Source organism: Buteo buteo, chromosome 13, assembly GCF_964188355.1.
Source record: "Buteo buteo chromosome 13, bButBut1.hap1.1, whole genome shotgun sequence".
In the NCBI taxonomy this organism is placed as follows: Eukaryota; Metazoa; Chordata; class Aves; order Accipitriformes; family Accipitridae; genus Buteo; species Buteo buteo.
In genome coordinates, this window is record NC_134183.1 from 38,890,032 (window position 1) to 38,902,855 (window position 12,824).

The following is a 12,824-nucleotide window of genomic DNA, read 5'->3' on the forward strand; positions in this document are numbered from 1 at the left end:
GCCTTTCAGCATTCGACCGTTGCTGCTGAATGCTTCGAGGCAATAAGTTACTCATTATTCTGATTAATTCATCAGCAATTTTGACCAAATAAGTCAAGAAAGTGGAAAAATATCTGAAGAGCTTCTTGCCCCTCGCTGTCCTGCCTGGAGCGGGGTTGGGAGCTATCGCTGCAGTGCCAAGGCTGGTTGCCGGCCTCTCCGCTGATTTTGCTGGTCTCAGGGATGGGGGATGGAGGGAAACTGGGGTTGCCAACCCTGGGGACACAAAGAAACGTGTCTGGCCCCATCCCACTGCCTCACCCCACTCCTTGGGGGGCTCTTTTGCCACCTCCCTCCTCCAGGAGTTAAAACCTTCCCTCCAGCCTGGCGTTGCTCATGGAAAGTTTATATATAGCCTTTTGTTTTTGCCAGCATCCCCCTTGAGTTTAAATAGCTCTTCCCTGTCCCTGGTGTTGACCCCGGATGTATTTATAGAGAGCAATCAGATCTGTGCTCAGCACCAAGCAAAGCAAGCTCATGTCGTCCCCCCGTGGGAGGCTCTTACATCAGCATGGCTTCATGTTTAGCCTTGCCCCTAAGGAGGAGGCCCCGAGGACTGGAGGGGGGCTGCTTGGAGGGTTCATAACTGGGGCTGTGCCAGGCTGTGGACAGCTTCCTTTGGGGTAGCTGCACCAATTCTGGCCTTGGAGCGGATTTTTGGATTGTCATCATTAGGGTTCAGAGTGAACGCTGGCTTGCGAGGACTGGTGCTGTTTCTCCTGAGACTGCCATTTCACGTGTTTCATGTCGTGGAGGTGAACCATGTCTCCGGTGCCACAGGCCACGCAAAGCCAGGGCTGCAAGCAGTCCCACAGGGTGGTTTAACTCCCTGGGGTTAAGTGCGAGACTCCTGCTACCTCTCCTCCAGCCAGCCAGCTCCTCCCGCGGGTGCCAGCTCCACTCCCACCCTGGAGGTCTGGGCTGCTGGGCGGCCTCCCCTCCAATCTCAGCTCTTGACTATTTAAGGCAAATCTCCTCGCTGGACTTTTAAACAAAACCCAGGCTCCTCTCGCTCTCCTCATTTTAAATAACTCGCCTGGCGTAAACAGAATGAGGCATAAGACTATAAATCAGGCATTCCCGGGACCTGCCTGGCAGGCTGTGCACGTGGGGGGCTCACCAGACCCCCAAGCTTTATGGGGAGCTCTTTTCAGTGCCTGGGGGGGAGCAGGCGTACACGGGGAGCGATAAGAGGGCAAGAGGGGCTCTCGTGGGGCAGGCGTTCCCAAGGAGACTAATGAGATTACGGGGTGAGAGGCGCTGCCTGGGCTGCTGGCGTTTGGGGTAAAATAATTAAGGTTGCAAAACAGTTTCCATCACAGCCCCTTGCTTGTCGTTCCTCACCAAGGCTGGAATTTTCCAGGCCGTATTCCCTTCCTGAAAACGAATTTTTCCTGGGAAGTTAGCGCTGGCGATGGTTAGTGATGCAATGGGTGTTTTGCAAGAATTTGGGGGAAATACCTAGACTGCAGGCGTGAGCCCAGTGTGTCAGTCACGGGGACTCGGGCACTTTGTACCACAGTGTGTTCCCTCCCATCCCATCAGCCGAAGCAATCGGTAATGGCCAGCTCTGGAAAATCAGCCCTTGCTGCTGTCCGTCCTCGGTGTTTATGCGCTGTGGTCGAAGCAGAACAGAAATAATTATAGCTCGTCTCAGGGACCAGTGCTTCCCATGATAAAACTCTTTGTTTTCTGTGGTTTTAGGGTTTTGCCAAACTTTAATCATGAGCTGAAGTCTTTCATGCTGGGTGTCCAACGTAACAACATACGTGAATTTATCTAAACAGTCCAGTTTAAACAAGTCTGGCATTTCTGGGACTGAGAATTGGAGAGATACATTGCTTTGGTTTGCTGCCAAGGCTCAAAACTCCAAGGGGTGAGACTTGGGGTGCCCTGGGGACGGGCCACTAACTGTGCCCGTTGGGAACCCTGGGCTCTGACCAAGCCAAGGAGCCCTCAAAAACCCCGCAGGTCATGCAGGCTCCTTGGCTTTGCCCGGCTGAGCTGTGGTGAGCATCCTCTGCGTGGGACAGCACCGAGAAGGGTGCTGCTGCGGCACATTGGCTTTCGTACCCCCAGCTCCAGGAGGGCAGGAGCGACCATGGAGGCACACCGCCGTGCCCGGCCTGCCTGCTAGCGCTGTCCTCTGCCTCCCTTCTCCATCCAAAGACAAGCAGGATAGATGGAGCAGCCTCTTGCAAGGCAACGCTTCATTTAGCTCTCATCCTCCCCTGACTTGCTAATCCCTCTCGTTATCCACATGACTGAGGAGCAGCCTTCGAAGTGCTGGCGGCGGCTTTACGGAGCAGCCGCTGGTGGCGGCTTTTTACAGAGCTGCTTTGGACAGGAAGCGTCATTTCCAGGAGGAGGGCATGGGTCCTCCTTGACCAGAGAAGATGAGAGGCTGGAGTCAGCAGGAGGTCTCCTCCATGCCATGCTTGGTAGGCTGGGATCTCCCCCATGCCAGGCATTAGCACCCAGGGTCTGATGATTAAGGTGTCCCAGGCTGCCCTCTGCAATGCTCAGCGCTGCAGGATGTTACATTTGCCTGGAGAACAGTGGGGAGGAGGAAGGAGGCTGCAAGGAGATTTCTTCCCTACACTTGAAGCCACCATGGACACATAGCCCCATGGTGGAGGTGCTGAGGGGAACCCGTGGGAGCGGGGAGTGTCCTGGGGAAGGACATGATAAATAAGGTGATAAAGGGCTTTTCCAGGCTTGTGGCTGCCACAAAGAGCCACATCCAGGCAGGAGTGATGCTCATTCCGCACGTCCCCCCTCACTCACTGGCTTGCTCCATCAGGCTTTGGGAACTGCGGTGCATCACGACCTGTTGCTGGCAGCAGCAGCGGCAGAGGAGCTGAGCCATGCCCCGTGCAGTGGGATTGCTCATTTGGGTTTTTGGCCATCTGTTTTCCAATTCGGAAGGTCATGTGTATGTTGGTTATGTTGCCAAGGATTCCTTCACAACAAGTCCTTTTGTTTTATTTGACAAGGTCTCCAGTGTGTAGAAGGGCTGGACATTAATAACCTTCGTGAAAATGGGACGCCTTTTCTCTTGGGAGGGTTTGGGTAATGCTTTCTGTGATGACCAGGGAACGTATCGTGTGGCAGGGCTCGAAGCTGCCCACCTCCTGTTACAAAGGTGGCCCTTCTTGACTGTCTAGATGCTTAATGGCAATGTTTTGGAGCATTTCTACCCTCCATGTGATCCATATTGTCTGTTAATTAGGTATTAAGATAATATAGCAGAGGATTAAGAGATCCTGGTCTGTAGAGGCCATGTTGACGGTCAGAGGTGGGTCTGCTGAGCAGAATGGGGCATGGCTCCTGCTCTTGGTAGCACCTGGCTGAGGGATCCTAACTTGGGCAACCTGGGTTTGCTGACACCCAGAGGTGCCTGGGCCAGGTCCTGGGGGAAGGACAACACACGAGGGCTCAGGACACTGATAACACTGATCCTTTCTCAATGCCCTGGGTCAAGCCATGTCCCGTCCCTGCTGCTCCAGCCACCCACGTGGGCACTGAAGCTGATGTTCTCACTAAGCACCCTGTCAAACATCAAACAACCATAGAGGATGGGAAGGGGCAGGATCTGGCCCGGCAAAGGCTTGCCACAGTGCGCTGTGCCTTTTCCCTGCTGCCGGGACAGATCTGGAGACCGTCGGTGCCGCTTTGTCGGTGCTGAGTGCTAGGCGCCGAAGCAGAGCTGCGCTTGCTGAGGGAGGCAGTGATAGTGGGGCTGGGGGGAGCCTTTCCTCCTGCAGAGTTGAGAGCCTGTCCCTCCAGCAGCGGGGCAGCTTCCACGATGGCTCAAATGAGGAGGGACAGATCCAACTGCAGAAATCCCTCCGATATGGCCTGCATGGGACCACAGCAAACCTGGGCAGCTCCCAGCTCCTCTGTGGATGATGCATCATAGTGATCCTATCATAGGTGAATTCCAGCTGCAATATGGGGAGAATTTTGGCCCCCAAGAGCACCATGGTGGCTTCAGCTGCTCCCCTGGCTGAATGGGGGTGGAAGGAGCTACAGGGGATGGACACGGAGAGAGAGCCCTGATGCTCAAATATGTCTGCAAGGTTTGGGCACATCGCATGGACCCTGTGCTGAGACAGCCCTCACCCCACACTCAGCAAAGTGGGTTTCTGCTCCCATTAAGGGCCAGCTATCAATGCCCCTTGGGCAGGATGAGTGCTGGAGCCAGGCTTGCAACCACCCCATGCATGGGGTTGGACTGGCTCTGGGGCCTTTAATAAACACCTTTATGAAAGATTCCCACTGGTTTGTTCCCCCATAATTAATACGCCCAGACAGTGCAAATGACACATTAATTATGAAAGTAAAGAGATAACAGTACATTGTTTACGCACTGCACAAGCAAGGAGCACTGCCCTTTTTTCCTCCGTATTTCATCTTCAAGGCAGAAAACCAAAGAGTTTCGGGGCAGACTAAAGTAGTGTCTTTATTTCCTAGGTGAATAAATGGCAAAAGCCCTCCATGCAGCAGTGCTTTTTCCACGAGGACATTGCTGGCATGCTGCATCTGCAACCCATCAGAGGAAAGCATTTGGGTTTATTGTTCCCGCTCCTGGCTCCAAACAGGCTTTTCTGTTTGGCGGCATTTTTTTATTTAAATTTTGTAAACACGAGCTCTCCTCGCCCCTTTTTGGTCTGAAGCCCACTTGGTGGGTTCACGTCACAGGGTGCGGTGAGCGTCCTCAGAGCTCAGCTCCAGCGGCGCTGCCAGGAGCCGCTCTGAAATGCCCATAAAAGCAGCTTTGCAGCAATTCAATGCATCTGAGCAAACATTTGCGCACACCTCCGAGCCCTTGTCTTTCTTGGTTAGCTTCAGCTCATCCTCCTGGGGGAAGGCAGAGCTGGAGAAGACGAGTGGTGACGTACAGAAAGGAATTAAAGTTTGAAAGCGCTCACCGCTGTCCTCAAAGCAGCTACTCCAGGCACATGATCTTGGATAAGCCCTGCTGTTCCCCCGCTCCTCATCTCTGCCCAGCACCCACCAGGCTACCAAAAACCTGCACAGCCTCTGGGGTGGGGCTATTTGCATCCCATCATTCGGTACCCAAATATCAGCGGTCCCCAGTGCCAATTTTCCTGCCACGACTTTCATCCTCTGCCCTTTAGTGGTACTGCTAAATCAATCCTGGGGATGTTACGGATTTCAGAGAAGGGGCTGGCAGTACCTCGCTAATCGATTTGGGGCACAGAGTGGATGCCCCGAGAGGTTGCTCTGGCCATTACATGGGGTGACCTGCTGCTCTCCTGCCTTTGAGCATCCTCCTGTTGCTCTGGAGTCCTCATGCCTCTAACCGCACTTGGTGCGCACATGCTCCAGGGCTGCCCATCCCCTTCTCCCAGGAGGACTGATGTGTCCTGCAGCTATCATGGTTAAATACAGCAGAAGAACCAGGACCAGCAAGAATCTGAATGGTTTGACCGGGCAGGAGCAGCCCTCCACTACCTGAACCTTTGTGGTGCTTAGGACCAGTGTAGCCACGTGGCATTTGGTCCAATGCATGGAAAGGGTTGGGAGCTGCTCTTCAGCCTTGGCCAAGTGCCATCCCTGCTGTTTGGGGACAGATGGGCCAAAGGAGGTTGTGAGGACAGGAGGAATGGCTGGGTAGGCTCTGTGTCAGGCAGAGATGGAGACTGGGAGGTGGGGCAACCACAGAAGGGGCCAGTGAGGGGTCAGCAAGGAGCTGGGCTAGGTTATTCTGGCCAAAAGGAGATCAAAAGGGGGTCTACTAGCAGCTTACAACTCCTAGAGGGGTAGTTACAAAGGTGGTGGAGCTACACTTTCCTTGATAGTGACACATGAAATAACGTGGGACAACAGCCACAGATGGTGGCTTGGCAGGGTTGGGTTGGGTGTTAGGGAAGACTTCTTCCCTGCAGGATGGTGCAGCCTTAGGGTAGACACCTGGAGAGGTGGGGTTGCTCTGTCCTTGGGGGTTTTCAAGGCAGAACCAACCTGATCCAGTGCTGGTGACAGTCCTACAGGCTGTTGGATGGGAGACTCCAGAGGTTCTTTCCCACCATCACTGTGTGATGCTATAACAAGTCTCCAGATGTTTGGATGCTGATCCATACTAAAAGCAGAATCTCAGCCCTAAAGCCTTCTCTTGCCTGTGGCCTGAATGGTCTCTGAGAACTCATGTGAGGTCCTGTAAAGAGTCTTTGGTGACACCAGCACCCAGCTTGCAGGTGCCCATCACTCATCGCAGCAGTGTCAACCAGCCCTGTGGCACAGCGGGGTCAGCTTGTCTGCACTGCTCACTTGGAAATCAGGATTTCTCCATGCCCTATGGTTAGTAGCCTCTTTCCAGCTGGCATTGCAAATCCCGCTCCAGAATAATTAACCAGAAAGACTAAGGGCATGAGGCAAGAGCAGCTGGGATGGATGGAGGGGTGACAGGGGCATCTCCGGGGCAGGATGGAGGAGAGCAGCAGAGCAGTGCCAGCTGGTGTAGTCCAGGGAGATGTGGGGCCTCCCAGGCAAGGACAGGAGGAGAAGTTGGTGCCAATGGTAAGCAGAGGAAATCCTCCCTTCACCATGCCTCAAACATGTTGGAATTGGCATGGGAGCATCCTCTCTGCCCTAGGACAAGCACCAAGACTCAACTGTTGTCCCAGATAAGCAGTGAGAAAGAGCAAAACAACCCAGCACTTCATCCAAAGCGTGGCACAGCCTGCAATGGGCTTGGGGGCAACAGGGACCCAAGGTATCCCCTATGACAACCACCGTGATCCACGAAATGAAATTCATTGCCTCACTACAGATGGGTGAATAAGCCCTGGGATCGCAAAATGAGTGGGCAGCAGATAGAGGATGCAGGAACCCAGCTGGAGAGTGACATCCCTCTGTTATCACCTACAACCAGTGTCCGAGCAGCTGGACCCCGCTCCTGGCTATCCTATCTCCTGAGCTGGTGACCTGCTTGTTCAAGAGTGAGAAAGAGCCCTCGGAAAATGTTAAGCTGAGAAACTGTGTGAAAACACGAGATTGTTTACAGGTGGTTGTTGTTTCAAGGCGCACCTTGATTTCTCAGCTGATTACAACCTGTTTCTATCTCAAGTACTTAAGTTATCCCCCTGCTAGGAGCTGCTTGATGGTTGTGAGTGCTTCATAGCTATTACTCTTTTTTTTTGGTGAGGCACTTCCATCTTTTACAGGCAGGACTGCATGGGGCATTGTGGCAGGGCAGCTGGGGCCAGCCCTGTGTGTGTTGCCCATCCCTGCATGTGAAGGAGCATGGAGGAGACCTGGAAGTTGCTCTGGAGGTGAAGATGCTGTTTTCCAGCTGGTTGTGACCTGGCTGGGGCTTGTGGCTTGGAGGCATCCCCAGGAAGCTGCTTTCTGAGCCCTGTTAGGTGTTTGTGGTGGCACAGTTGGTTTTAGGTGGGCATCACTGCTCAGTTAGCCCACGCTTGCTACATGCAAGCAAAAAAGGTTACAACGTTGCAAGTGAAGTGCATACTCAAATGACTGCAGGAGACCTTGAAGTCTTGGGCATAAGAGTAACTTTTTGGTCTCGCTTAGGTGCTTTTCATCAGTGTGGATGTGGCTTTGCTGCCAGCTTGTCCACCCTGACTGCGAGCCGATGTGGGAGAGCTGGGTGAGTGCAGGCTGGATAGTCACAGCGTTGTCTCTGCTCTTCTAACCAGCGCATCTCAGTGGACGTGGTATGGCAAGGGCAGGGTCTCTAATGCAGACCTTGGCTAGACTGCGGGGTACATGCTGTGGGGTGGTAGATGCCTCAGGGTGAAAAGTGTTGGTGTAAAAATACATTGCTGTAAAACTTGGGTAAGCATGGTCCAAAGCAGAGTGTCACCCTGGTCCTGCACTGGTTCAGCTGATGTGGGCTCCGATAACACAGTTAAAGCTGAGCATCTCCACATGGAAGTGGAGAATCACCCAAAGAAAAAATCCTCAGCCAAAACCACTGCAGAGACATCACAATTTTCTGGTAGACTGGCTCACCTGCACAAGCTGGTAGCAGTGACTGCTTCATTTGTCCCACCTTTTGTCCACCCTTGTAAGCTCCTGGGGGCAGGAAACATCTCCCTGTGCAGTTGGTTGGCCCATCAACAGCTGCGTGTGCTGAAGCACATGCTGCTTCGCCACAGCACTTTGGGAGGGGAGAGGCTGCCTGGGTGTGATGTTTATGGGGATATCAAAGGGAGTTACGAGCCATGAGATGCTGGGACATAGGGATGCTGCCACCTTATACAGCTCTGAGGGTTGGTCGTGCAAGGAGGATGCTTCTCTCTTCCCCAAGAGCAACACGATGAACTTGCCTACAGAATAAAGCCCAGTGACGTCTGGCAGCAACTTGGTGGACCCGCTGTTGTTGCCCCAGCATGAGGGACGCTGCAGCTCTTCCACTTGCGGCGAGTGTTCTTCCAGCTGTGGAAGAGGCGGCATGTTTCCTCTGTGTGTGCGTGCAGCCCAGCTTCCTTGGGGGTCTGATGAAAACCCACTGCTGCTTCCGACTTCCACCCTTTTGTGTCTTCCTCTGCTTGCTGCAGGCTCTGTGTTTCCTGACTCAAAGTCTGTAGAAAGTAAAATAAAATTAAAAAAAAAACAAACAAAAAACCAAAGAAAAAGCCCACCAAACAAAAAAAAAAAACAAAACCCAAACCAACAAAACCAAAACTAAACAACAAGAAAGCTCTACAAGGTTATACTGGTTTTTGCTTAATTAGCCCAGGAAGCAAATATTCCTGGTCTTCGTCAGGGCAGGCTTGCTTCGAGTCTTCTCGGCACGGCAGGCAGTGCTATTCCTGGGAGTTATTCCTGCGCAGCCTTACACTGAGGATGAAGTTATGGTGAAGCGCAGCATCACTGAAGACTGGAGAAAGCCCTTGCTCTGCTGAGGATCCGTCTGTGCTGAGCTCTGTGGGTAGACTGGGGGCTCTCACTGTGGTTCAGCAAGGCTGGGTGTATCCGTTGTGTGAAAAGCCTCCCCCAAAACCACCCTGTAGGACAACATTGTAAATAAGTGAATTGGTTTTTTTAATGAAAAAGTAATTTTTTTCCTCCCCTCTTGCAGGACCTGGCAGGCATCGGGCCCTCTGGCTTAGTGGCTTGTTACACAGCCTTACAAAAAGAAATAGTCACTTTGCGTCTGTCTGTATGAGAACTCAATACACAAATCCATGGTGCTGCATGCAAACGGCTGCTGCTGCTAAAAGCCCTAACTTAGAAAGCAAGGAAATGCAAAGCTGATGCTCCCAGGAGGATGTTTCCTCCCCTCCAACACACCTCCTGCGATGAAACCACATGGCCCCACAGGCACTTGCTTGGCTATGGGAACTGCTGCAGCCATGATGCTGCCTGCATGTCCTCTCCGATGCTGGACCCGGAGCTCCTTGGGTTGTGATGGATGATGCTTGTGCATGGGGATGGCTGAGTTTAGGGTTAAATTTTCATACGGAGCCACTGCATAACCAGGTGGCAAAGCAAGTCAGAGGCTGGGGCTTGAACAGGGCAGTAAACCCAGGTGTAAGTGAAGAAATCAGCTGTGATTGCCCCTGGCCACGCTCACACCTCTTCACAACATGCACATGAGCAAAATTGTTATCCCTGAGCTACTGCTGGAAGCAAATGGTTGCTCAGAGCCAGCCGTGGACTCAGTTTGGTTTTGAAGTGACTTGACACTCAATGCAGTTGGGACAGCGCAGGCCATGGGTGTGTTAGAGTGTCTCCAGCCAGGGCTAACCCTGGCGAGCCAGGGACTGAGAGCACATGTTGCTTTTGCAGCTCAGGGGGGGCTATGGGACCACCGGGGCAGGGTAGGGCTGATGTTTCCTCTCACTTTCACCCAGCCTTGGCACTGAGGAAGCAGCGAGGACTGGGGACAAGAAACGCTGGTTAAGCTAATGTGGCTCAGATCCCCTGAACATCTCCCACTTGGTGGGTTGACCCCAAACCCTTGGAGTTTTACACATTTGCCTCACACAGGGACCAAGCTGTGGGATGCAGCATGCAGGAACGAGCCACATACCCCATTTTGTGCTCCCGTTACACATCCCCTTTTGCACAAAGGCCTGGAAGAAGGCAGGACCCTCCTCATCCTCTCCAACTGCCATAGCGGAGATGGGAACGGGTTGGGCTGCTCCCTGGGCATGGTGGGGATCTCTGTGCCGGCTGACACACCGCCGTGTCAGGGAGCCAGGAACCCTGCCAGATCCTGGCTCCAACCCATGCCAACCTCCTCGCCTGCTTTGCTAGATGAGGCTGGTTAGGCATCGGTGCGGGCAGGGAGAAGGGGAAGAAGATGGACATGCCTCAACTCTGCTCCTCCTGCCAGGCCTGAGAGCAGGGCTGTGCCCCTGGCACCTGCGGGGACGTGGGGCTGCTCTGGCAGAGGAGGAATTGGGCTGCTGTCCCCAGGGAACCGGGGGCTGCAGTTGGGGGGGATTTGGGGCTGCTCTCCTGGGGTCTCAGGGCTACCGTCCCAGGCTCGTAGGGCCACTGTCCCAGGGGATGTGGGGCCACTGTCCCGGGGTTACGGGACTCATGTCCTGAGATCCTGGGGCTGCTGTTCCTGGGGCTCAGGGCTTTCATCGGGGGGTTACGTTCCCGTCCCGGGGCTGTGGGGGCTGCAGTCCCGGGGCGCTCGGACCCCCGCGGGGTCTCCCCCCCCAGCCCCGGGGATGCCCGGGAGGGAGCAGCCCGGCCCCGCTGCGGACGGAGAGGCCGGCTGGCCCTTTAAGAAAGTCGAAGCCCGAAAGTTCAGCAAAGTTGAGAAAAGTTTTTTTTCGTGGAAAGGAGGGGTGGTGGTGGGGGGAAATTAACATAACTCGAGCCCAACAACAACAACAAAAAAAAAAAGCCCCGCACCCCCCCGAGGCGGTGGGGGGGCGGGCCGGGCCGGGATTGGCGGCGGGCGGCCCGGGGGCGGCCCCGGGCAGACGGGGCGGGGGCGGGCGGGTCCCGGCCCCGCTGCTCGGTGCGCGGCGGCGGCGGCGGCACCGGGAACGGCGGCGGGGGCTGGGGCTGGGGCTGGGGCTGGGTCGGCCCCGCAGCTGCGGCTCGTTAGGCTCCGCTCCGCTCCACCCGGCCCCGTCTTTAATAGCGGCTCCGTCCCGGGACGCCGCATGTGAGAACCGGGAGGGCAGCACCGCCCCGCACCGCCCCCTCCTTCCCCCCCGCGCACCGGCACCTCGCTCCCGGCCCCGCGGAGCTCCGGAGTAGCCGCCGCCGCCGCCACCACCACCCCCCTCCCCGTCCCATCCGTTCCCTTTCCCCCCCCTCCTTCCCCTTACCCCGGTACCCCACCATGAGCAACCTCAACAAGGACACCGAGCACACCAACGGCGGCGGCAACGTCGAGGAGGAGGTGGGTTACCGGGCTGGGGGACCGGGGGACGGTGGGGCTGCTGGAGTAGCCGGAGCTTCGGGGAACGGGGCGTGGAGCGCGGCGGCGTCGGGGAAGCGGGGCTGGGGCGGTGGGGATGCGGCACGGGGGCGTCGGGGCACCGGGGACGCGGGGTTGGGGCCGGACCCGCGGGTCGTCGGGGGACCGGAGACGGGATGCCGGGGCCGCAGCGGGCTGGAGAACCGAGGCCAGGCCGTGGGAGCTGGAGTACGGAGGCGTCGGGATGCCGGGGCTGGAGCACCGCAGGCAGGGCGCTGGGTGCGGGTCTCGGGGCTGGAGCCCCGCGGGTCATCCCGGGGAGGGGGAGCGGGCAGGGTGAGCCCCGGCTGCTGGCTGGGAGCCCCTTCGTCAGCCCAGTGTCCCTGTAGCCCCGTGGGGCAGGGGACCGGTAGGTCCCTGCTCCCTCCCAGCCTAGCCGGTGCCCATGGGCACGGTGTCCTGTCCCTGCGCCTGGAGGGCGTCAAGCTCCTGCGTCCAGGCACCGCTCTGCCTGTGTGGGCTGCTCGGAACGCGTTTGGACCGCGGTGGTGGAGACCTTGCCCTCCTTCCCCGTGTGCCAGCAGCCTGGTTGGGGCTGGAGGGCTGTGAGCTGCCCTGCCAGCAGTCCCCTTCCCCTGGATGATCGTTGCGAGCCAGAGCCTCGATGCTGCCGGACTCTGCGCTGGGAAGGCTTGCGAGGGTCACTTGTCTGTAGCCACATGCCGAAGCTGAGCTTGCAGCCCTGCATGTTTGCCCTCCGGCTGTCGGAGCCACTGGCTGCGCGGTAGCATCACTGCTAGCACGGCGCCTTTCTCATCGCACCCCTCGAGCAGGCGTTGGTGCAGTGGGTCGCCAGCTGCCCTCCATCTTGGAGAGGGCGCTGGAAAACGCCCGGCCTCGGTAGCGTTTTGCTGCAGTCCTCTGCGCCTGGCCCTCGGGACCGGGGAGGTGCTCTGCCCCCTCCCTTGCTCTCCTCCAGCGCGCCGTGCGCTCGCGCCGCCGCAACATGGCGCCTGGCTTGCTCCACCACCCACCGGGGCCGGACGGTCCCCATGCACCAGCTGTCTTGGGGCTGTTGCACCCACTGGTCTTCAACTCTGGCATGGGGGGACCCGGGTAATGGGGTGGAATGGATTGGCAGGCAGTGGTCGTAGTGCTTCTCTTCCCTGCGCGGAACAGGGCTTAGGTGATGCAATGGGACGTAGATGTGATGCTGCTGGTGACATGTCCCAGCCTCACTGGGTGGCACTGGTGTGGGTGGGTAGAGAGACAGAGTACCTGGGGCCCTGCGCCGCTTCTCCGGTGCGGGGAGGCTCGGTACCAGGGGGTTTCACGGGCTGCGCACGCGTGCGCAAAAGACTCAATGCGGCTCCTTGATCCAATTATTCACTGGCCTGCAAAG

The 12,824-nt window shown here is 56.5% G+C and overlaps 1 protein-coding gene across 1 annotated transcript in view; it reads left to right on the forward strand.

The window, feature by feature from the left end:
* The first annotated feature begins 11,003 nt into the window (after positions 1-11,003).
* Positions 11,004-12,824, forward strand: part of RBPMS2 (RNA binding protein, mRNA processing factor 2) — a 30,055-nt gene continuing 28,234 nt past the window's right edge. The window contains exon 1 of the mRNA XM_075045761.1: positions 11,004-11,404. Within this exon, the coding sequence (XP_074901862.1) occupies positions 11,345-11,404 (60 nt within the window). The 5' untranslated portion in view covers positions 11,004-11,344. The remainder of the gene's footprint in view (positions 11,405-12,824) is intronic.